This window comes from Canis lupus, chromosome 5 (genome assembly GCF_003254725.2).
Source record: "Canis lupus dingo isolate Sandy chromosome 5, ASM325472v2, whole genome shotgun sequence".
In the NCBI taxonomy this organism is placed as follows: Eukaryota; Metazoa; Chordata; class Mammalia; order Carnivora; family Canidae; genus Canis; species Canis lupus.
This window is the reverse complement of record NC_064247.1, coordinates 55,277,345-55,303,801: the sequence shown is the minus strand read 5'-3', so window position 1 is coordinate 55,303,801 and position 26,457 is coordinate 55,277,345. Positions and strand designations below refer to the sequence as shown.

Here is a 26,457-nt window from a genome sequence, read left to right as displayed (position 1 = left end):
TGCCATATAATGTTTCTCTCTTCACTTGAATCACTCCTCAAACATCACCCCATTTATAGCTCAAGAGGAATACAACTTAACCAGCAAGCAAACAAAATACTCCATTAGTAGGTCCCAGAATGTTCTATATTGCTATTAACTCAGGACCACTAAGGAATTATGTGATGATCAAGTTAAATTTTAATAATACGCCCTAGAATGTAAGTTCTCTGGCAGAAAACATGTCATTCTGTTACAGTTTACCAGAATATCTAGTGAAAATATTTAATGCATAGAGAATTCCTTGGTGAACCTGTCTGATAGAAAGGACTTGTTAATTTTCCATGGCATCAGCTCCAATCATTTATACATTTACATAACCTAATTTCATTTCCATGTAACACTTAACTATAGTAGCTTTCTTTTATAATGTGGGAACTGGTAAGTATGGCAAAATAATGAAAAGCTGATTACAGAGATGAAAAGTTACCTAGGTTCTCTGTTCTCTACTGGATGAGATGCTTTCCATCCAGGAACAAGTTTAGCACTGGCATAGTTGTAAGAAGGAGTAACAAGTAACAATGGAGAAGTGTTTTGGAGTTGCCAAGAGCATCCTTGGGTCACCATCAAATCTAGTAGTTTCACTTTTTTTTTTTTTTTTTTTAAAGGGAGGCAAAGTAGCATGGCAGAAGGAGGGAGTCAAATGATCAAATTTCTTTTTCCATCTCTGACATTAACTGTATGTAAGTCACTTAATCTCTCTAAAACTTAGGTTCCCCAACTAGGGATTAGATGATCTGATTTTCAAGACTCCTTGTAGCATTAAAATTTTGAGGACTCTTAAACATGCTCTCTAACTCTTCCGCTCTAGAACTGTCAACCTACCTCATAGTTTCTTCAGGTTAAGGGAATGAGGATGCTAAAGAAGATAACATATAAAAGTTTTATAGTATTTTTCTGGAAATACAACATCTAACGACAGAAATGGAAACATTTGCGTAATATTTAAATCAATACTTCATTTAATGGACTCACAGCTATGTGAGGTTTTATTAAACACATCTCTGTAACCAAAAATTTTAAGTGGAACACTTTCTGCACACATACGCCTGTATCTGTTACTTTCAGCAATACCTGGTTGGCTAAGGCTAAAAACTTCTTGTCTTCGTGAAGGAGAATACTGAGAAAGCAACATCAGGTCCTGCAAGGCCAAATACTAAACGGGGGAAAAAATACACATTATTTAATTTTTTTTTAACTTCTACATAAAATCTCAGCAATATATAGGTAAGGGGAAATTACTTCAAATTTCTCATAAAGGAAATGCTTTTCAGAACCATAACCTTCATTTCTAGACTCCCAAAACTTTCTTGCCTCTACCCTCGGTAGGCTACCCCAGCCACTGTAGGCTCCAGTTACAAGAAACTATAGAACTCTCCGTGCTATTTCCCCACTCTAAAGTGGTAAACATAAAACATCACTCTTGGAACTTCCCAGGCCTCCCACACACAAACATATACTCACACAGTTCTTAACCACGGCACTTAACATAATTTATTGTAACTGCCTGTTTCCTTGTCTCTTCTGGTTCCACTCACTAAACTGTGAGGCAGGGACAGCACCTTACTTGCTATCACATTCAAAGGCAGTGTCTAGCACAAGGTAGGCACACAACATATACTGTACTCTTTTACTGGAAATCTTCATTTTGTTTCCTGGCAAACCCTTTCAGCCATCATTTAAGACACCATAACTTCTGTGAAACTCTATTATTTTAGTTGCAAGCAGAGAAAGTGGTTCCCACTGCACTTACCACAGTAAATTTTCATTATTTTGTGTATCTGCTTTCTCCATCAGGCTGTGCTACATCTAATTCATTGTTATGCCTTACGCAACTAGCAGTGACTGATACCTACCGAGCAAATACAGACTTGTTCAATAACCAAATGAGTACCTGATATTTTTGTTTATCTAATAAATTAGTAATAATTGATGTTTAAAGGTAATCAGAACCTCAGTGGTTCGTTTTCTTATTAGTTTACAACTTTTCTACAGTGTATTCTGAACTCTGGGTTCCATTTTCTTCAAATTCTTTTTTAAGCACTATAACCTCTTAACAGGATCACACATACTGTAGATATACTTTAAAATTTCAAAATACAATTTAAATCAAAATAAGTTATTCTCACTTAGTTTAACTTATAAACTTACTACAACTTCTTTAAGCTCTTTTGATTAAAATTGATTTTAGGATCATTATCATTATTCCTATTTAAAGAGAATTCAGGGCAGCCCCAGTGGCTAAGTGGTTTAGCGTCACCTTCAGCCCAGGGCATGATCCTGGAGACGCAGGATTGAGTCCCACATCGGGCTCCCTGCATGGAGCCTGCTTCTCCCTCTGCCTGTGTCTCTGATTCTCTCTCCGTGTCTCTCATAAATAAAATCTTTAAAAAAAAAAATAAATAAATAAATAGTTCACTGTATGGGTATACCTACCAAGCACTACCTTTGATCCTAACAGTCAACAATATTATAGGAGTAAAAATACAACTTGACTCAATGATTAAAAAACAAAAAACAAAAGAGAAGCAGTATTTTGTTTTGCTACCATGAGGAGTTTGTGAAAAGTTAATGCATATGGTTGGTATCATGGTATTTCATGCTTGGAAATATTTTTATATCTATTCTAAATATTGTACAAATTAGATTAGTTTGTACACATATACTGCCATACATCCCTGTATTTTAGTCACTTGGAATGAAAACTGAAAAAAAGTAAATAGCATTCAATGCAGCATGTAGTTGATTTCTTACAATACTGGTACTAGAATATTCTAGGCCCTCAAAAAATATATCTAAGTACACTAAATATTAAGTCCATTCCAAAATTGAACACCAATAAAAAATAAATTTATTAAAAAAAATAAGTCCATTCCAAAAGACAAGTTAGAAATGACTGTGTAAAGACATAAGATGCATAGTTCATAGGTACCTTTATGATGAGGGGAGGATTGCTGTTTAAAACCTTTGGGAGGCATTCATCCGACTCTTCTGAAAATGGTGGCTGAACAGGGAACAGATGAGCCTATCAAATATAATCAAATATAAGGACCATGAAAATGATTATTTTCTTGACTTTATTATATTCAGTAAGTTAACACTAACTGAAATTTATTACAAGAGACAATACAACCAAATTAACATCTTCAGTGTTTTAATAATAGGTTGCACTAAAATTAAATATACCCAAATACACTACTTTCTAAATGTTATTCTCTCAATTTTATTACATCTCTGGCCCCCAATACTAGAAATAAATATTCTGAAGCCACTGAAGGGACACACACCTACAGAGATGATAAAATAAAACACTCATTTTCTAAGACAAATACCTATATGATAAAGATAATGTAATTCCCATTCATTTAAAATAATTTCAATACAAAATTTAAAACTTTCTCTCAAAGAACAAATATTTGTCTTATATTAAATATTTTAGTAGTAGTTACACCAATAGCACATAAAACTAATTTAAAATCCAGGCATTTAGTATTTGCTAAACAGAGAAATGGAAACCTTCAGAAGAGACTTACACTACGATAAAGCAGGGTAAGTTCCACTAGCAGTTCATTCAGTTTAGTTTCCAAAAACCAAAAACACTAACACCATTCCTTACTCACACACACACACACACACACACACGAAGTAAATTATGGTTACAAATGATACATCCCTAAGGAAGTCTCAGAAAAGAGACCAAAACCCAACTTACTCAAAATGGCTTTGGGCACAATAGCATATTACTCAGTGCTCTGCTTGCTAAAAACAAATCTGTGCACTCTAAAATACAAAAGCATTAACAAAAAACTCAATACTAACCTCTGTGGCAAAGATTTTGAAGAGTATCCATGAGATATACCAAGTCATCAGAAGAAAGACACCACAAAGCCAGACATGGTAGAGTAATGAGAGATTCAAGAGGCCACGCACAGTGTCAAGAGGCCTGTGAAACTGCCTATAAAAGCAGAAATTACTATTTAATCCTATGGGGAAAATACAATCTAAGCATTTAACAGACTTGGGGCCTCACAATGAGAAACAAATAAATCTTATTTCTACATAATACTGGTGATATAGATGCCTTTCCTTTTGCACCCCATACAATTCTCTAACACCTTCTTTTTTTTTTTTAATTTTTATTAATTTATGATAGTCACACACACAGAGAGAGAGAAGCAGAGACACAGGCAGAGGGAGAAGCAGGCTCCATGCACCGGGAGCCCGACGTGGGACTCGATCCCGGGTCTCCAGGATCGCGCCCTGGGCCAAAGGCAGGCGCCAAACCGCTGCGCCACCCAGGGATCCCTCTAACACCTTCTTATGTACTATGTAAGGGAGCCTTAAAAGAAGAACAGACCTAAACTTGTGCTCAGTTTCTTGTGTTCCTAATCTTTACTGTCATTTATTATGGAGGAAGAATGAGCCAAACCTATAAGCCAACCCTTAGTTGCTGGGTAAAATTTTAGTACTTTTACTTTGATCCCAACCATTCAACAAGACTATCACCTCTCCTAGGCCAGATTTCAGCTTTGTGTTTACACCCTAAAAATAGTTCCACAATAGTTAAGAGCACATAGCATTATCTAAAAATCACAATCTTTACTTTTAAAATAATTAAAGAAACTGTTAGAAGACTAAATGAGGGATCCCTGGGTGGCGCAGCGGTTTAGCGCCTGCCTTGGGCCCAGGGCGCGATCCTGGAGACCCGGGATCAAGTCCCACGTCGGGCTCCCGGTGCATGGAGCCTGCTTCTCCCTCTGCCTATGTCTCTGCCTCTCTCTCTCTCTGTGTGTGACTATCATAAATAAATAAAAATTAAAAAAAAAAAAAAGACTAAATGAAGGGGCGCCTGGGTGGCTCAGTCTGTTGAGTGTCTGACCAGCTCAGGTCATGATCTTGGGGTCCTGGGATCAGCTCCATGGGGCTCTGTGTTCAGCAGGGAGTTTCCTTGTTTCTCTTATTCTTACTCTGTCCCTCCCCCATGCGTGCGTGCTCTCTCTAATAAATAAAATCTTTTTAAAAAAATTTTATTTATTTATTCATTTATTCATTTATTTATTCAAAATTTATTTATTTATTCACAGAGAGACAGAGAGACAGAGAGGCAGAGACACAGGCGAAGGGAGAAGCAGGCTCCATGCAGGGAGCCTGATGTGGGACTCGATCCCGGGACTCCATGATCACACCCTGGGTCAAAGGCAGGCATCTAAATCGCTGAGCCACTCAGGGATCCCTCAAATAAATAAAAGTTAAAAGCCACTCAGGGATCCCTCAAATAAATAAAAGTTAAATAAATAAATAAATAAATAAATAAATAAAACATTCCTTTACCAAAACCTTGAACAGATTAATTGGCAAAGTCATCATAATCATACAATCACACAACTAGCAATTTTAAAAGCAGGATTAGAACCTCTGGCTCTGCCATTTATGACGGTTGTGATTATATTAACTGCTTGACCTAACTTGCCTCAATTTTCTTATTCATGTAACAGTGGCCTAATCTCTTTCTACCTCTTATGGCTATTAGAAGATTTAAAACACCTTATATTGGGAGTATCCAGCATAGTGCTTAACATTTCCTGGGAGAATGAAGTTATTTTCAGATTTTTAAAAAAATTTTTATTTATTTATGATAGTCACACACACACACAGAGAGAGAGAGAGAGAGAGAGAGAGAGGCAGAGACATAGGCAGAGGGAGAAGCAGGCTCCATGCACCGGGAGCCCGACGTGGGATTCGATCCCGGGTCTCCAGGATCGCGTCCTGGGCCAAAGGCAGGCGCCAAACCGCTACACCACCCAGGGATCCCTTATTTTCAGATTTTAAGTAAATATTTACTGAGGACCTACCATATATATTAAGGATAGTTTATTAGGCACTGTCACACAAGCAAAATGTATTTCAAGTGAAAGAAAAAAGCACTATGTTAAATTAAAATAAAATACAATTATTTTTCTTTTTCCATTTGACCCAACCTAAGATTCAGACTAACATAATAAATGACCCATGCATTTAGTTTCATATCTAGCAATTAAGCAGAGGACAAAACTAAATTTTACCTAGAAACTATTAAAAGTTAGAAACTGAAATCCACAACATAGAAACCATAATATCTTAAGCACCCACAAATATCAATATCCCCATTCCCCAAAAATAGTATTAGTTAAATCCACATATGACAAAAAAAATCTAATAGCCAAAATTAAAAGAACAAATACTAATAGAGAAATTTACATTGATTTGCCAAGTAAAGATTAATGCTTTATCATGTGCAAAGTACATGAGGAATAACTAGAGCAATACATTTTAGTGATGCCACTCAACTGCCACTTCATGATCTTCAACTGGTCACATGATCTTGTTCAATTCTGGCTTCCTTAGAGGCAAAATGAGAATAATACCATAGCACTGTGCTTGCCTACTACACCATAGCAGAAAATGATTATTAAGGAGAAAAGCAAAAGAGAGGTATGTCCATGCAACTCAAAAGTCTACTTTTCCATAACATAAAGGCTGTATCTAACAAAAAACATTTACTTCTAGGGAGAAGAACTGGGTGACTAGAAACTGGAGCAAAAGGATTCTTTTTAACTGTATATGCTTTTATAGGGCATTGGAATTTTAAATTATGAACTAGATATATTCCAAAATGAATACAAGTTTTAAAAAATTTAAAGGCTAAATCTAAACAACACATCTGGAAAGTGGCAAACCCCTAAAAAGATGGAAACTAGCAGAGTTTAAAACCCCAGACTTTTCATCTATCACTTACTCATCTATCTGAAGGTCCATCGCAGTGCTAATCCAAGTTTTTGGAATATGGCCTGAGAAGAAAATAATACCATGCTATAAACATAAGAAGTTAATAAAGCAAATCTTAACCATTCTTTGTATTATGAGATTGATGTGATGACCAAGTAGACACCAAGACCTCAGCCAGAATGTTAGACTGATTAGGAATAGGCTTAAGGGGCACCTGGGTAGCTCCGTCAGTTAAGCAACCAACACTTCATCTTAGCTCAGGTCATGATCTCAGCTCAGGGTTGTAAGATCAAGCCCCATATTGGGCCCTGAACCCAGTGGGGAGTCTGCTTGAGATTCTTTCTCTGTCTCCCTCTGCCCCTCACTGCCCCCTACCACCACAGCTCTCTCTAAAGTAAATAAATAAATCTTAAAAAAAAAAAAAAAAAAAAAGGGAATAGGCAGGAAAAGAGAATAATTTCTAAATACAAGAAGTCTATGTTCTGCACAAGTCGGATTATGTACTTTTTTCAGTCATATTTTAATGGTGGTTTAGTTAAATCATACCAGTCTCCCAACAACACAATTCAAATTTCAGTTACCATGGTATATTTACTGTGAGCAACTGAATATACTACTTCTAGCTTTTCAGTACACAAATCAGTATGTAGATAACACACACACACCACATTTTGTAACTAATCATATCCCTTCTTCCTAAGTCTGTTGGTAACTGGTCATGGACATCTGTTACTCAGTTCAGGCACAGACAGCAAAACATATAATTGTGTTGCCTCCTTGTCTCCCATGAAGAGCCCACACATTTTACAAAAATGAATAACTAAAAGATGAAACTGGCCAAAAAGACCAAAGTGCAACAAAGAAAGGAAAAGTGGTAATACTTGAAATCTGAATGGAACATAAACGCGGTTATAGAAGAAACAGCTGACCACGGAAATGTTGACAGGGCTGCTATGTCAGCCTAAATGTACAACTGTAGGGGAACATCTAGGCTCATGGTAGTAGGTTAAAAAAACAACAATAAAGTGTTAACATTAGAAATGACAATAATAAGAGCTAAATAGAAAAACAGGTTATATAAACTACAAGTGAGTAAACAACAGAATGGCCTATACTTAGTGAGAACAATTCTGTAAAATTATTCCATAGATTTTTTTTTTAAAGTAGGATCATAAAGTTAAAGAGGTATTCCCTGCTTTTCGAAAGTTCATGTTGTCACTTCACTTTTGTGAAAGGCAAATGCTAGTACCTGTTTTCACTAACTGAAGAAATCCAAATTTATGAATAAGGCACAAAAGCAAAAACAGCATTCAGCATTTGTTTTGTACCAAGCCAGAGCTGTTAGTGTACAAAAGCAGGGCACCCTGAACAGTGAGAGTGGTGCAGCTAAGCCTCTAACCTGGGAAAGACATTCAGCATCTCAGCATTAAGCCTCCATAGCTTTGAACTGTGTCCATGAGCATCTATGCTTTATCTCAATTTGTTTTGTGCATCTGTTAGCAAGATGTGTCCTAAGGTATCAGAAAAACCCAAGAGAGTATATTTTGCAGGTGTGGGGAGGTTCAAAAATCTTTTCATTTAAAATAGTAACACTAATTGCTTCTTCATTTTGTGCCATTTTGGCTTACAAAAGGTTTCATAGGAATGCTCTACTTTCAGATAGTGGGGGAAATCTGCAGTCTGAAAACAGTATTTTAGAATGTTGAATTTTGTTTGTATTATTATTGTGTTGCTATTGAGATTAATGTTTTCCATTCAACTTGAGCTGCTCCTTATATTAAATAAGCTGTATTTTTGTGCTTAAAATTCATGTTAATAAATTCTGTAAGGTTCCCTCAGTAACAGGATATTTCTAGTATATTAGTACCAAGTTACAAAAAGTTATAAAAAGGAGAGTGTTATTATAGAGTACTGACCAAACAACATACAATATTTTCTTTTTAAAAAAAATGAACATTTTCTTATTGTGGTAAAAACCACGTAACAAAATTTACCATCTTAACCATTAAGCATACATATAGTATATGTACTTGTGCAACAGATATCCCAAACTTTTTCATTTTACAAACTGAAACTCTCTATCCACTAAGCAACAACTCCTCTTTTCCCTCTCCACAGAGTCCTGGCAATCATAATTCTACTTTCTGTTTCTAAGAGTTGGACCACTCAAATAATGCCTCATATAAGTAGAATCACGCAGAATTTGTCTTTTTGCAACTGGCTTATTTCACTTAGTATGATGTCCTCAGGTTTATCCATGTTGTAATATGTGACAGGATTTCCTTCTTTTTTTCAAAGTTTGAATAATACTCTATTGTATGCATATACCACATTTTAAAAAACATTTTCCCTTACCTAATACCCTTTGACAACCTAAACAATGAATTAGTTGGACTAATCACATACCTACAACTAAGAAACATACAATCAAGAATGACTTTGCAACTGACATTTTCTGAGCTATGAGCTAATACATACACTGTTTTAAAAAGCAGAAGAAATGCTTACCAAGAAAATAATAAACAATGCAGAAATTTCTAATCAGGAACAGTGATTCCACGCAACTATGCTTAACTAACAAGAGCAGAGATCTCCTGAAACGTAAGAACTTGTATTGCTATGAAAAAAAAAGAAAAACAGAATCAAATGGCATATCCAAGTAGAGGTTCTATTTCATTCTAAAGCAAGCACATAACTAAAACAGTCCACATATAAAAAAACATAATTGTTGCATAAAAAGACAAAGTTTATTCCAGAGGTAAAAAATCAGTAACTTCTGATGACAAAAATATTTAATATTTACATTATACAGCATCTCATTGATATGAGAGCAGAAATGACAAAATTTAACAGTACTGATCTATACTTATACTAAGGACTATGGAGACGGAGTAAGTACAAAAAACATGACAATCAGAACAGTAGCAGCTAACGTTCTTTGGCTGTTTAGCATGTCTCAGGTACCATTATTTTACACATAACCCGATAAAGAAGGTTCCATTATTATCCTAATCTTACTAATGAGAAAACCAAGGCACAACTGAACCAACTTATCAGCTAGCAAAAGGAAAATCCAACATTTTAATCCAGGCAGGCCAGTTTCAGAGACTGCAAGCTTAAATATAATGTACACACTGCCTCTATAACTAAATGGTTTTATTTTATTTTATTTTTTTTAAAGATTTTATTTATTTATTCATGATAGTCACAGAGAGAGAGAGAGAGGCAGAGACACAGGCAGAGGGAGAAGCAGGCTCCATGCAGGGAGCCCGACGTGGGATTCAATCCTGAGTCTCCAGGATCGCGCCCTGGGCCAAAGGCAGGTGCCAAACCGCTGCGCCACCCAGGGATCCCACTAAATGGTTTTAAATGCAAGAAAATAGGCAGCAGAAGAAGACACCAGATTGAGTCAGGAGACCTGAGTTTTAGTGCTTCTCTCTGGGCAGCACTAAGCAAGTCATGTCTCCAATCTGTGTGATAAGAAGGCTGACCCAGCTAAACAGTGTGTTAATGAGTGCCTTCAATTCTAACAATCTATGAGAGTAATACCAATCAAGGAAAAAACATGAAATGCTTTCTCCTGAAAAAATTACACTTCTTGTGAAATAGCTTGCCAAGCTTTGTCTTGATGTTCATCCACTTCTTTGTCCTTTACTCCACACTAATATTCTGCTTTTCCCTGTCAGTCTATCATTAAGAATTTGATCAGGACAATAGAACTGGTTTTAGTACTATAGACTAGTTTAAAGAAAACTAGTAGGCTAATAGTAAATTGGTTAGAATTAGATTTTTAAAAAGATATAATTTTTCATAGTTACATGAAAACAATAGTTACTGAATAATATGGACAATATAAAACTATGGAAGTTCCACCCCACAAAATATAAAATGTTACAGGTATTATATATGTAAATATAAAGGATTTAGCAGAATATACACCAAACTGGCCACAATTATCTCTGAGGCAAAGACTGGGACTGGCCACAGAATGGCCAAAGGAATTTTCATTTTATTTATACTATTTAAATATTTTTTAATCTAAATGTTACTACTATACTCTTAGGAAGTAACCTGACAGGCAGCACCAAAAATAATAACAAAAAAATAATAATGATGATGATGACAATGCTAATAATAATGCTAATAATAATAAGCATATATATATAAGGGTATATATATATATACACACAAATAATATATATGCATAATATATATTATAGTATAACAATAAAAATAGCAGAGAAAAATAATAAAAGTAGTAGTTTTTTTTTAAGGTCTAACATTCTCTAGTCAGCTGGGCCAGTTAAAGAAAAAAAGTAAATGGCTACTGCGATTTATTATTTTATGGAGGTTCAGATGAAGAAATGGGCCTGATCTTATATCAAGCCTTCAATTTCCTGACAATCCTGCTTTCCTTAGCAACTTAAAGCACATAAGGGAAGGTCATACAACATGCACCAGGCTCTTAGGGCTAATCAAAGAAAGCTAAAGTGTGGTGTCCCCCCTCAATCTTCTAAGGAGGCAAATCTACCCAACTGGCCAAACACAGCTACAAACGTGATAGATGAGAAATTGTGATCCTGAGCACAAAAATTCATCATTTCAACTGCTCTTGCCACAATCCTTACCTCCCTCACTCCCTGAATCCCAATGAAACCCCTATTCCAATCATCCTCAGGTGGGAAAAGAACAAATACCACTGGGCAGATCAAAGACCACTATACATTCATGGTTACAAGAGATGCCCCCGAAATACATTCTGGCCAACTACTGAATGGCCAAATGTTAAAAGTTAACCTTCTGCAAAAGCTGAACCTGGAGCCAAAGCTAAATATTACTATCAAAGAAGAAACTTCTGGGATATGAGAATAAATCTAAATTTTAATCAAAAGAAATAAAAAAATTTAGTAGTCAAATTTTATAAATATGACATTATATGGTAGAAATAATTTATCAGTACCATCAATTATTAGGCTGTTCCTACATTTACTTTACTGTGTATCTGTGATGTTAAACAAATGGTCACTTTCAACTGAGGTTCAGGAAGGAGCAAGATTATTTTGGAGTATCTCCTTTTTTTCTAACACTTTTCTTCTCTATAGTCTTATATTTGGATCAAACATGATTTAACATGGATAGTTCTGTATAGAATTTCGGGTTTTTTCCTCTGTGAAATTTTAAGGTGGCAAAGCTGACACTCTGCTTTCAATTCATTTTCTCAAACTGTGAAGAATTTCTAACTGGGACTCTTTTTTCATACACTCAGTCTACAGGGAGGTAAGGTAAGGAGGTACAGCTCCTTTTCTGTGAACACTATCTCCATGCAGTATGTGTATTTTCATAGAGGCAAGAGGCATGTAGCAACTTCACTTAAACCAGGAGAAGCCTAATATACACACTCTCATACTCTCATAACACATGTGTTTACACATCGCTCCCTTCCCACCAGACTGGGTCCTAATGGGAAGGGACTGGTTCTAATAGTTTTGCTCCAAAGACCAGTCCTCAGCCTACCACAGCACAGGAATGAAGTGAGTAAGAACACAGTCAGGAAGAGTGGGGAACAGCCTGGAAAGAACCTTGATGCCATAGGAGAAATCTGAACTGATCTTTCTCTCTCCTGTCTTAGGAGGTGATTCTAGTTGTAGAGAAGGCTCCTGCCAGATTAGATTCTTAAAAACCTAACTGAAAGATCGCTCAAACTGTCCCACTCAAACCAGTCAAAATTGTTTTTACTTAATACACATCATGCCTTGTTCTAGAAAAGACTTGAGACAGTAATTGACATTCTATACTTACTTGCACATCCTCAAGCCCATGAGTTCTTAGGTTCAAAAAGAAGCTGGCAACTGCATGAATGTCATCATCATCCTCCCCTAGCCCTGCTAGGTCACAGCAACTGCCACTACCTAGCAGGGAGGGAAAGAGTGGGGCAAAGCAGTATTCTCAGAGTGGCAGTGGGAAGGGCAGTGACGGCTATCACATACATGATAAAATCTCATGAAGAAAAATCTGTCCTCTCCAAATGGCATTTTGATGATCTCAGTCCTAAGTTTTACTACCAAATCTTGAATTAATCAGATGAGGCCAGTTATATGTACATACATCAAGGCAATTTTAACTCTGCCAAATTCTGACACAAGGCAACACTCAAATGCTATCTTACCTGTATGATAGGAAATGGCAGATAGTTCATGTTGTTAATAAAATACAGGAGACTATAGCTGTAGCCCATAAATGCTCCAGCCAGCAGGGAAAAAAGGTGATACTCATTTAAGCAGGTCTGTGTAGCAGGGCTATTTAAACTGGAGAGAAAAATTAGATTATTAATTCAATAGTCAGGGACACATATCACAGTTTTAAACTCAAACACTGACTTATCCATTTAAGAAATGCCCCAAATGCGGGGCACCTGAGTGGCTCAGTGGCTAAGCATCTGCCTTTGGCTCAGTTATGATTCCGGGGTCCTCAGATCAAGTGTCGCATCAGGCTCCCTGCTCAGTGGGGAGTCTGCTTCTCCCTCTGCCTACGTCTCTGCCTTTCTCTCTGTGTCTCTTACGAATAAATAAATAAAATCTTAAAAGAAAAGAAGTGCCCCAAGTTCTAACAAAATGATTCATTTCAGGTTCAGTGTGGGCACAAGACTAACAAAACTCTCCCTGATGCATGAGAATTTGACCTCTCTAATGGTTAACTCTTTAGGTCTTCCTCTGGAAATCTGGCAAGAGTAGGAATGTCCCCTGTGATAGTAAACAACGTTGCTCACAAGTGGATATACTGCATCTGGACTGAGAGAACTAGAACTGAATGTATGGACCTCTATGCCATAACTTTGGGCTTTTGTCTGTGTTGTCTAACTGGGCAATCCTTCATGCTGACCCTTTTCACTAAAGAAAATTTATCACATTAAGAAAAAAAAACTGCCTTACATTATAGTAACTGGGCGACAAAAGGAAATTAAATATTCAGGAGTACAGGGGTGCCTGGGTGGCTCAGTTGGTTAAGTATCTGCCTTTGGCATCAGATCATGATCCCAGGGTCCTGGGATAGAGCCCTTGGCAGTGGTGGGCCCCCTGCTCAGTGGGGACCCTGCTTCTCTCTCTGCCCCTCCCCCACAACCTGTGCTCTTGCTCTCAAATAAAATCTAAAAAAAAGAAAGAAAGAAAATTAAACAGGGAACTTAAGATTACTACCATAATCTTTTTTGATTTTTAAAGTCAGAATATCAAACTGAAATTCTTATCAATGTCATGTGTTCAAGAACTATATCAGTTTAGGAGTGTTTTGGTGGCTCGGCTCAGGTCATGATCTCAGGGTCTTGAGATCAAGACCCATTTGGCTCTGTGCTGGGCAAGAAGCCTGCTTAAGATTCTCTCCTTCTCCCTCTGTCCCCTGCCCCCACATGCACTCTCTCCCAATGACAGTTTTAAAATTAGATCAGTTTTAAAATTATAAAAGTACTCTACTAAAGAACCTGGTTGTAATTATTTTAAAGTTTTCTCTTCATGCTTCCCATACAGTACTTCCTTAAACTCCAACCTAAATGCCACCTCCTCCAAGAAGCCAGGGATCTTTCCTTTCTGAACTCCCACAGGTTTTACATGCACAGCTCACTTTCTTATTACATCTTATTTCATGTTAAAGTTCTGATTTCTCTCCTATCACATCCCTTTGTGCCCATGTTTTAATTCCCCTACTGTTCTTAACTCTCAAAGACCTTATAGTCTATGCATGAATCACTCTCATAAATCCAAAAGCACCTAGCACACCATCTTGCACAGACAATGGTTTAAAAAAAAAAAAACTGCTCGGATGCCTGGGTGGCTCAGCAGTTGAGCACCTGCCTTCACTCAGGGTGTGATCCCGTGGTCCCGGGATCAAGTCCCACATCGGGCTCCCTGCATGGAGCTTGCTTCTCCCTCTGCCTGTGTCTCTGCCCCTCTCTCTGTATCTCTCATGAATAAATAAATAAAAATCTGGGGGGATCCCTGGGTGGCGCAGCGGTCTGGCACCTGCCTTTGGCCCAGGGCGTGATCCTGGAGACCCGGGATCAAATCCCATGTCGGGCTCCCGGTGCATGGAGCCTGCTTCTCCCTCTGCCTATGTCTCTGCCTCTCTCTCTCTCTCTCTATCTCTGTGTGACTATCATAAATAAATAAAAATTAAAATAAATAAATAAATAAATAAATAAATAAATAAATAAATATCTTAAAAAAAAAAACAAAAAACTGTTGAGGGGCCCCTGGGTGGCTCAGTCAGTTAAGCATCTGCCTTCAGCTCAGGCCGTGGGATCCCAGAGTCCTGGCATCAAGCCCCATTTCAAGCTCCCTGCTCAATGAGGTGCCTGTTTCTCCCTCTTCCCCCTGCTAATCCTCTCTCTTTCTCAAATAAATAAAATCTTAAAAAAAAAAATGTTGAATTCAACAAACATAAATATCAAAAACATTTGATGATATGTATAAAAGCACCTTCCAGAAGTCTAGAAAACAAAGAATGTCCATAAACTATTTACCTACGCAGGTCACCTTTGGCTTAGTAAATAAACAAGGTTCCATAGAAAAAATATATTTACTATTACCTCTCAGTACCAGTGCAGGGAACCACAAGAAAACTGTATTGACCTCTGGTTATCACCGCAGCACACCAAGCTACCAGCATTCCCATTGCAGCATGGACGAATGAGTGCATGAGCTGCTGAGGGTGAATGATCTTCCCTATCAGTGCCAGTCTGGAGCAGGGAATGGAAGGCACAACTGTAAACAAAGCACATCACCATGGCTTTAGGCTTTATGCTCTGCAGTGTATGTAGTCAAAGGACCTGAACTATTATACCCTCTTATACTCACACAAATATTCCAAAGGAAAGAAAGAAACAGAGTTAATGTATAGAAAAATTCTAAGTTGAAAATCTGAAGTTAAAAGATTTTGGGAAGATTGAATACAGAGATGCACACAAAAAAAGAAAAACCAAAGACTCTGAGAGATGAAACCTAAGGACAGCATTAATTAAAAATTAATTAAAAATTAACATTTTTCAGTTCTTTTTCATTAAAATTTCTCAATAGCTGTGCCTACCCTGCCATCTCAATAGTGTCTACCCTGCCATTCTCTTAAGTGCCAGAAAAGAATAATCATTTTTTTAAATAGTGCTTGTCCTCTGACAAGTTATCTTTACTTCAGCGTTTGAACTTGCCAATATATAGCCCAAATGTGAAAAATAAACCGCAAACTAGGTAAAGAATGACAATATTGAATACTAAAATGTTTGTATAGCAATTTCTAATACCTCTCTGATAATCAAAAATAAGTTTTCTGGAAGTGTGCTGGGGTAGGCGAGTGTGAGGAGGAGATACGCTGACCTTTGAAAACAGCTACTAGAGGGTTTCCCGACCTATAACATTCTTTTAATATACTCCAAGTAAAGAGATTATAGAGAGAGAGAAAATTCGTGTGAAGGGAGAAAGCTTAGGTGTTCTATACTTTGAGAAGGAGGCTTCTATCACCTCTCCCTCCTTGTAAGAAATGCCCATGAGACCTACTGAGCGTGTAACTGACTACTAATGCTCTAAACATACCAAAGCTTCTCATGTGTCTAAGTCTTTTTATGTGCTATACCTTTTCCCTAGATCATCTTCCTTCTCTAATTAATACAATTCATCCTTTAAGCACCATCTCATCCAGGAAGTTTACCATGCTGGGTAAATTGTGCTCCTATATATTCCCATACTATCCAGTGTATTGTTATTGAATATGTCTGATGTTTACTATCTGTCTCCCCATTAACTGTGATCCTCTTGGGATAACTGGGACCATAACACTTATTTCTTATCCCCACACAATGTATGGCACACAAAATGCTTGTTGAAACAATAAGCCAAAGTAACTAATCAGGCTTTAAGAATGACAAAATGGAAAGCCCTAGTGCAGCATCTACACCATGTGGGAACACGTAAAAGAACATGTGCTCTAAGCCAAAGAGATCGGTATATGGTTCGAACTGAAAAAGAAATCCAGCATTAGGAGTAAGGGATTAGAAAAGCAAAAGAAAAGGGAATGTGAATGGATAAAGAAGATGTGGTATATATACACAATGGAATATTACTCCGCCATTAGAAACAATGAATACCCACCATTTGCTTTGACGTGGATGGAACTGGAGAGTATTATGCTGAATGAAGTAAGTCAATCAGAGAAGGAAAATCATTATACGGTTTCATTCATACGGGGAATATAAAAAATAGTGAAAGGGATTACAGGGGAAAAGGAGAGAAAATTAGAAAAACTAGAGAGGGTGACAAAACATGAGAGACTCCTAACTCGGGGAAACGAACAAGGGGTAGTGGAAGGGGAGGTGGGTGGAGGATGGGGTGACTGGGGGATAGGCACTGAGGGGGGGCTCTTGACAGGATGAGCACTGGATGTTATATTATATGTTGGCAAACTGAGCTCTGATTAAAAAATATACAAAAAAAAAAAAAAAAAAAAAAGAAAGAAAAGGGTATGTGTTGTAACATCCAGAGCAGGATCTGAAATTTTATACCATCTCTAAGAAGTAACTACTGAAGAGCTAAAAAGAGGAATGATGCTATAATCAAAAAGGAAGTGTCAGAAAAAGCTTACTATACCAGAAGGACAGATGCAGGAATCAGAAAAGGCACAAAAAGTAAAAAGAGAAAATGAGAAAATAAAAAGCTCTACAATCTAGCAGGTGATTCTCCCAAGGCAAAACATAGTTGTTTTTTTTTTTCTTTTAACTATAGAATTATAGACTTTTATATTTGAAAACGACCTTAGAAATCATCTGGTCCTGATCTCCTACCCTATAAAGGAGTTATTTTTATAATACATCTGCTGAGTCACAGCCTTAACAGCAGCTGTGAACTATTAAAAGGTCTAAATTTTTTTATTGTGGTAAAACACACATAAGTTTGCCATGTTAACCATTTTTTCCCCATTTTAACCATTTTTAGGCATATAGTTTTGTGGCATAAGTACATTCACACTGTGTGCAACCATCACCACCATGCACCTCAAGACTTCCCCATCACCCCAACTGAAACTCTGTGCCCATCAAACAACAGCTCCCCGGTCCCTCCTCCCCCAGCCCATGGCAACCACCATTCTACTTTTTGTCTTTATGCATTTGACGACTCTAAAACCTATCTAAGTAGAATCATACGATATTTGTCCTAAGAGCTCTAAATATTCTTTTTAGACAGAGAAACTAACATTCAAATAAATTTTTAGTTCAAACATTCAAAGCAGATGATTCTGTATTCACATTTTAAATTGCACAAAACAAGCCTGTTCTATACACCCACATACAAAATGCATTGAGTCTGCCATTAAGAATATAAATTCACATATTTTTAAGATGATTAACATTTGAAAACTCACCTGCATAGAACTCCACATTAAAAATACTTATTATTACTACTACCACTGACAGCAGCAGGAGGTAAAAGATCACATAGGAACTATATAGATCATTGAAAGAATCTAAAAAACAAGAGAGATGAATTAGTAAGTTCATTCACTCATGTAGTTATGATCAGTAAATGGTAATAGAAAAAGGGTTTAAGAAAAAAAAAAGAAAAAGGGTTTGAACCACAACTGTAACTTTCATTTTATTTTTTATTTTTATTTTATTTTATTTATTTTATTTTTTGTAACTTTCATTTTAAAAGCCATCTTTTCTTCAAGACTTTACTCATACACTGTGACAGGTCCTACAGGACATCAACTCAAGAACTACGGTGTGATTATTTGGACCAAACTCTGGGTCCTTTAAAATTACACCAGAACTTCTTTTAGATGACCCAGATGTTAACATCAGACAAAATACTACCATATGCAAATGTCTTTCCTCATGTGAAACAGAGAAGTACCGCATTTAGTAAAATATCAACAAGGCCTCTTTTTTACAATATAAATAGTATTTTTCAGATCTCTTCTTAATAAATGCAATTAGCTCCTACAGCTAAAAGAGTAACATTTCTGGAAATAGCATAAGCCATAAATCACTTAAATGCTGAATTAAAAAACAAAAAATCATGATAATCCTTATAAAATACTAACATATTCACATTTTAGAGTAGTTCAACAAGTAATATTCCATTTCAAAAATCTGGCCCAGTTTAAAATACATATATATGTTATGCCTAAAAAACATAAATAAGAGAAATAAAAACAACAAGGAAATACATTTTACTGAATAGACTAAAACTTAATAATGAAACCAATAATTTTTAAGACTATCATTTACTGGCCAAAATTAATAAAGAATATTTATTAAGGATTCACAATTAAACCCCAATGTTATACTGAACTAAAAGAATGAAAGAAATGATTCATGAGACAGGAAATAAGAGAAGAATACAATTTATCTCAAAAGACTTTGTGAAGCAAAAGTTGAAGGAGATGAGTAACATTTGATGAGAAAAATGGCATAAATCAAATCCCATCTGGAGAGAAAGTATTATTAGGATTAAAAAACCCTGGCTCACAAAATGGCAGAAAGTTTTTTCTTAAATGCCAATTCTGAACAATTGGTAATGGTTTTAGATTTCAGTACTGAATATTCCAAGGTTGTGACCAGACCACCAAAATCAATGAGTGATCCAGGCTTAGGGAAGGTGGTTACAGAAACACCTGCCATTCCCCTGCTGGCTTACGGCTTAATTTTATCTGCCTTGTAGGACCTACCATAAGAAGTGATTGAGATGTTTCAATGAGAAACTTAGCGGGACTCTAATTCTTTAGCAACAGTATCTCCGAAGGTCACAAGGCAAAGCTGCTAACTCCTTAAAAATTAGCACTTTCTTCTGAAATTTAAATTAACAACACACTTTCCGCTTCCCAAAGCAAAAGAAATTTGTTTATTGTAGTGGAAAGGAAAATTAAAAGAATTTCAAGTATTTGTGATTCTTAGCCTTAGGCAAAACTTCAAAAGCTCAAAACCTACTCTGGCAACACTTCTTTCTAATGCTAGTGTGGCACAGAGGAAAAACACTGGCTTTAAAGTCAAAGACCAATGTTCAAATTCTGGTTCAGTTACTCCTCCCGGACTGTGTGTCTCTGCAGACTTCTATAACCTGAGTCTCAGCCTCCTCATTTATAAGGCGGGGATAATACCCTTTTATTATATAGGGTTGTAAGAAGGATAACAATATGCTTAAGATGCTTAGTACAGTACGTGGCACACAGTACATGGCAATAATTGGAGGTTATTATTAATTAACATGATCATAGCTTAATTTAGTAATTTTGTCTCCATGGATTTTAAGAAACATTTAGTCTGTACCAATCTTTTCCTCACATCAGTCTTTGTCTTTTCCTCTATGTTTTTTAGTCTTTAGCTCCTTTCTCCTTTTCTCTCATTTTTTTTTTTATTAACCACAATATAGAAATGAAGTAGGCTTAATTTTAGACAGGTTTTTTAAGGATATAAATTCCAAGTTTTAAAATAGATAAAGGGGGGCAGCCCCAGTGGTCCAGCGGTTTGGCGCCGCCTTTGGCCCAGGATGATCCTGGAGACCTGGGATGGAGTCTCATGTCAGGCTCCCTGCATGAAGCCTGCTTCCCTCTGCCTGTGTTTCTGCCTCTCTCTCTGTCATGAATAAATAAATAAAGTCTAAAATAAATTAAAATAAAATAAAAAGATAAAGGGAACAGTTCTGGTCCTTAAAAAGAAAATGTCAAAAAAAGCAGTCAAAAAGACAAACACAAAAATTAAGTTTTTATTTATGAGGTCTTCTAATCTTTTTTGTTCAAGTGATCTCTGACAGTTTATTCTTATAATTATATAGTGAAAAGGTGATTTATGAAGGGAATGCCTTAAGATTACCTCAAGGTGCATGTTTTGCCGTGTCAATCAACAGAGGCACTGAATAAAACAAAAACAAACTGAAACATGATGCAACTTTTATGTTGAGAAGCAGGTCCCGTAGGGACGCCTGGGTGGCTGGGTGGTTGGGCACCTGCCTTCAGCTTAGGTCGTGATCCCGGGATCTAAGATCGAGTCCTGCATCAGGCTCCCTGCATGGAGCCTGCTTCTCTCTCTGCCTGTGTCTCTGCCTCTCTCTCTGTCTATCATGAATAAATAAAGAAATCTTTAAAAAAAAAAAGAGAGAGAGAGAGAGAAGCAGTTCCTGTAAATTTGATTTCCCCAAACTGAGTATCACTTACCAGACAGCCACTGAATAGGATGAAATAAATCAATGCTGCTGAAGATTATAAATACTGTGGTGCAGATGGGTAGAAGCAGCACTGACCAGACAATACTTGCAACTATCCTCCAGCCCAAAACCTATAATTAAACAAACAAAATCCCTCAACCATGAAGTCAAACTACTTTAGTTATTTCAGTTATGCAAATCCTATCTTTTCATATGGGACGTTAATCACCAGTATTTACGCCAGATCGTAGCACATGCAGCTATATATAAACCGCAATGTTTACTCCTATCAACAACACGGCAAACAACTACCGAATCTCATCCTACCAATGAACTGATGCTCGCATCTAGTCCAGAGTCAGATGCCCCATTAAAGATCCCACTTTGGAGCAGCCCGGGTGGCTCAGCGGTTTAGCGTCTCCCTTCAGCCCAGGGCGTGACCCTGGAGACCCGGGATCGAGTCCCGCGTCGGGCTCCCTGCATGGAGCCTGCTTCTCCCTCTGCCCGTGTCTCTGCCCCTCTCTCTCTCTCATGAATAAAGAAATGAAATCTTAAAAAGATATATCCCACTTTGAGGGAGGAGAATACTTGTCTTACTGAGTCGCACCACTGTATTCGACAGCATCTCCACGCTTGCCCCTTTAGGCGTGACCGAGACGTCAATACGTGGGGGCTGTACACATTTTACGGGGAAGGTCCGTACACCGTCCTCGCGTTCGCAGTCCCTGCCTTGGACTCGCGCGTGCATCATCAGCGTCGGGCCCTCAGGAGACGCGAGATGCACTGCGGAGTAGGCGGATACAAGAAGAGATACTTGGGGGCTCTGAAGCGTGGCGGGACACGGGACTGGCGGATTCTGCAAGGCGAAACGCTCTCGGGCCGGCCAGGTGCTGACGAGGAAGGTGGACCGGTGGGGACGAGGCCCGCACGACCATCAGGCGGCAGCCCACCACGGCGGCCCCAAGACAACGTTCACAGTCAGCGTCCCAAGGGCGGCGGGGAGGTGGGAAGGGGAAAAGAAAAAAGGACGCCCGTCCTGTGTCCCGAAGTCCATCTACAGGACCGCAGGGACTGGTAAACAACAGGCAAGGCAGGAAGACCCCCGAGACGTCAGCGGGCGCACGGCCTCCGCTGGGCCACCCCGCCGTCCTCTCCCGCTTCTTACCGGGCACGCCCCCTGCGCGAAACCCTCGCCCACCCCCGCTCCAGCCCCCGCGACGGCATCCCCGTCCCTCCGAGCGGCCTCCACTGCCCAGGCCCCGGGCCGCCCTCCCGCCCCGGAGTCCGCTCGGGACGCCCCCGCACATGGCCGCCAGCAGTCCCGGCCGGCGCCCCCTCCCCACGCGCCCCCCACGCGCCCCCCACGCCGCCCCGGAGCCGGCCCCTCCCCCGCCCAGCGCGCACGCGCGCTCAGCGCCCGCCCAGCGCGACCCCAGCAGCGGGCGAGCGCGCGCTACACGGCGCGCAGCACTCACGCGCCACAGGATGTCCCGCGACCCGCCGGCGCAGGGCCGACTCGCAGCCGTGGCCATGGTGATGGCGACCCCGGCTCTCGGGGCTGCGGGAGGCCGCGCGCCCGCCCGCCACCGCAGTTCAAAGGGAGCGAGGCCCCCGGAGGACCCTGTTGGGGCTGCCTCAGACGCTGCCTGAGGGGAGCCCGGGCCGGGCCCCGACCCGTCCCTTCGAGGCCTCGTCTGGAGAGGCCCAACGCGCCCAAACTGCCCGCGGACACGTCTCCCAAACGGGGCTGGGGCTTCAGGACCCGCCCTCTGGAGTCCAAAAGGTCTCTCCGAAGCAGGGTCCAGCGGGGCGCCAGAAACTGGGGGCGGCGCTGCACGCTGGGAACTGTAGTCTCGATGGCGCTCTGGGCGCAAGGGGAGCGTTGCATTCTGGGACTCAGAGTTCCAAAGTACAGCATGCCGGGAGTGGAAGTTTTCCCGGAGGTACCTTGTGGCATGCTGGGAATCGTAGTCTTTTATGAAGCCGGTAAGAGTAACAGTGTAGCTTGATGGTCCCAGTTTGACCTGGCAAAGTGGTTGGCCCTTATTTCTCCCGATTGTCTATACGGACTGCCTGAAAGTGAAATCAAAGAATGTTGCGTGCCTCTCCACAGATGTACTCACTGATATTACCGAAATGGAAAAAAAAAGAAAAAATCTCTCTAACGGTGAATTTGATTTTCTAAGATCTGGTTTCTAGTTCCAGCTCTGTCACTTGCTAAATGGAATGACTTGACCCTCTCGGGGCTTCCATTTCTTCACCGATAAAATAAAGATAAAAATAAAGGTGACATCCAGTGATGTTATGAAGATATGATAAAATGCTATACAAATATTGATTATCATTAATTTCCTGCCAGTAAGGAAAAAGGGTTTTACCAACTCAAGTCCCACTTAATTAAGTCTTCTCTGATTGCATTAGCCCTCAGTTAGATCCCTGGAGGCATACTGCTAACACCTTTTAATACCCAATTACATACCACAGTCAACATTCAGGACTCTAGAAATGGTTTAGTGATTTTACGGACTCTGGAGAAACTCAGTCTAGTGAGAGAAATCGAGGTCACACGTACTGTTTGCTAATAATGTTTGCTAATAATGGTTTCCTGAGTCGTTTTAAGATTATATTCATTTCCAAAAAACATGTTAATACCAATCATGTCTGAAGCACTGCAGAACAAACTGGGAATACAAAGGTAGGTCAAGTCTCTGCCAAGAAGAAACCTATCTGGTGATGGAGAAAGATGATAAAGCATCATTTTAAATGAGTGTCCTGAAACACACCCCAGGTTGCTTGCAATCAGATTACTTTGTTTAGTCCCTTTAGTATCTTGTTCACACTGTGCTAGTTGTCTTTCCCAGCATATCTGTTCTCCCCTACTTCTTAGAAATTAAATCCCCCAAGTTTTAACTGGGCATGTGGCTACATTTCCTAGTGTCCTTTGCCACTAGGTGGAGCCAGGTGACTGAGGAGTTCAGGCCAATAAACTGTAATCCAGCTAACCAGTGCGTGGTAGCTTCCCAGAAACTCCTCTTAAAAGAGAGCTAGCCAGTTCTTTGCCCCTTCTTAATCTCTTCCTGCATCCAGCTGCATGGAATTTGGATTGTCACACTCCAGGCAAAATCAAGTACTAAGCCCAAAGTAAACTTGATTACTCGGAGCAACCATAACAATCCTAGGCTACCTGCCCTTACCTCCTGACTTCATTTACACAAGAGAGACAATTATTTATTCTCTACGCCACATTTATTTTTAGAGCACTTATCACAACTGAAGTCATGGTGTGCAACTACTTATTTATTGTCTGAGTTCTCACTAGCACATAAGCTTTGCATGGGCAGAGACTTTGTCTAACTTGGTTATCATTGTTTTCCAAATGCTGTAACATTAGGAGGTAGTCAATAAATATTTGTTAAATGAATAGAAGAATGAATGGAAGTAACTGCATCAGAAAGTGTCTATTCAGGACAACAGACTTTGTTATCTTAGTCAAAGGGACTGGATGCAGGGAATTGATAACAAACGTATTCAAAGGGCTGAAAGAGCATAGGGGAGAAAGAATAAGGTTTTAGTAGCAAAAGGGAGAAGGGAGTTATTATCCAAGTATCATGAAGGCACTACTCCCTCTACATTAGAGTCCACGAGCACACACATGTGGAGCTGCTGAGGGGAGCACCTATACCGTTAGAACTACACCATTGCTTTGGAGCAGGAACTTGTATTATTTCCTTAATTTACTTTAGCTTATTTTGAAATATTATAATTTTCATCTGATTTTGTGGGCATGTCTTTCTGAAATGTTTTCATATCATTAGGGATACTATTATCCGTGTTTTCATTTTTCTTATAATAGCTTCATTATGAGATTTGATTGCAGTCCTTTCTGTTACTCATTTTTATATGAAATTAGTTTTCCTGCATATTTAGGAAGGAGGGGCAAGTTAGGACAGCTTTACTAAATTCAAGACTCTACAGCTTCTTTTTCTGTTTTCATGAAGTGTCCAAAAATATGGCTTCAAACTTTCTGAGATCTCCTGGCTCTGTGCCCTTCCCCCACCTTCATCTGACTTGCCTTTTCTTTGCCCCAAATATCCCTGCCCTACTCTATCTGTATTCTATTCCCTGCAGTTTCTACTCTAGTGTCCTGGAAAGATACTTTTGGCTGGTTTTGAGAATTCACAGGACCTGGGCTGCTCCAACTTCTTCAGACCTTACTTTGGACCCCTTGCACTCATCAACTGCAAAGTGGGTGGTGCCAAACTGCCCCCAAATCTGGCTGTTGTTCTCCTATTGGTCCACTGTACTTTCCAGGGAGTACCTCTTGGCTATTTTGAGGTTCTCTTATTTTTAGATTTCTCAGACACCCAGCTGCTGCTTCCCTCTGCTTCTTTCCACAAAAAAAATGCTGATACCATGCAAGTCTTTGAATGCCTAGTGGTTCCACATGCTTGAATTTTGGGGTTTGTGGTGATATCTTGTCACCCAGTATTGTTATAGATATTTTCCGTAGGTTTTTGGCTTTGCTATCCCAGATGCTCTGGTTTTGGTGTGTGTGTGTGTGTGTGTGTTTAAGATTTTATTTATTTATTCATGAGAGACACCGAGAGAGAGGCAGAGACACAGGCTAGGGTAGAAGCAGGCTCCCCAAAGGGAGACCAATGTGGGACTCAATCCCAGGAATCACACCCTTAGCCAAAGGCAGATGCTTGACCACTGAGCCACCCAGGCGTCCCCCAAATGCTCTGTATTTATGGAGGAATTTGGGGAGATTCAAAAATGCCATTGCCATATTCCCAGAATTATTTTCTCTTAAATCTTTTTCTTTTTTAAAGTAGGCTCCATGCCCACTGTGGAGCCCAATGAGGGGCTTGAACTCATGTCCCTAAGATCAAGAATCAGATGCTTAAATGACTGAGCCACCCAGGCACCCCTTAAATCTTTACATGATGCCAACCGGTGAAATCAAACTGACAATGGAAAAACCACCATCCATTAACTTTTCTAAAAGCAGAGGTTCCAAGATGTAATAATTATCTATCTAAAATAGTTATCTATCTATTCTGGTTTCATTCATGGTGGCCGTGTTCCCAGCCAAAGAGCATTTCCGAGCCTCTCTTGCAGTTAGGGATGAGCATGTGATACAGTTCTTATCAATAAGATAGAAGCACAAGTAAAACTGCTAATTTGATTACGCTATTGCTTTTTAGGGTTCTTTTACAGTTGAATACAATTCATAAGTGCTTCACAGGGGTCCCAAGAGCAGGGGCTCCTAAAAGGCAGTGGGTTCATGCTGGTCAGTTCATGAAATTTTCACTGATATTTGGTAGGTGAGGAAGAAAATGAACAAGGTAATCAGCTTTTCAAAAAGCTAAACTTATTCAAGTTTTTAGTACTGACATTATGTTCTTCGAGATTACTTGACATTATAGTGTCCTCTCTTTTTATAAAATAATGGTGCTAATTTATGGTGCTGGTT

At 39.1% G+C, this 26,457-nt stretch overlaps 1 protein-coding gene across 3 annotated transcripts in view; it reads right to left on the bottom strand.

The window, feature by feature from the left end:
- The window catches only part of NDC1 (NDC1 transmembrane nucleoporin), a 46,923-nt gene extending 24,263 nt beyond the window's left edge, over window positions 1-22,660 (bottom strand). For 2 of the 3 annotated variants that reach the window (XM_025427679.3, XM_035716186.2), the window contains exons 1-10: window positions 21,589-21,868; window positions 20,992-21,112; window positions 18,202-18,303; window positions 15,383-15,557; window positions 12,971-13,109; window positions 9,313-9,421; window positions 6,815-6,866; window positions 3,859-3,994; window positions 2,972-3,064; window positions 1,114-1,195 (exon numbers count right to left, since the gene is read on the bottom strand). In XM_025427679.3, the coding sequence (XP_025283464.1) occupies window positions 1,114-1,195; window positions 2,972-3,064; window positions 3,859-3,994; window positions 6,815-6,866; window positions 9,313-9,421; window positions 12,971-13,109; window positions 15,383-15,557; window positions 18,202-18,303; window positions 20,992-21,112; window positions 21,589-21,732 (1,153 nt within the window). In that variant the 5' untranslated portion in view covers window positions 21,733-21,868. Of the gene's footprint in view, window positions 1-1,113; window positions 1,196-2,971; window positions 3,065-3,858; window positions 3,995-6,814; window positions 6,867-9,312; window positions 9,422-12,970; window positions 13,110-15,382; window positions 15,558-18,201; window positions 18,304-20,991; window positions 21,113-21,588; window positions 21,869-22,456 lie in introns of those variants that run through there. The other variant, XM_025427680.3, reaches the window with a different exon arrangement.
- Between the last annotated feature and the right edge of the window lie 3,797 nt (window positions 22,661-26,457).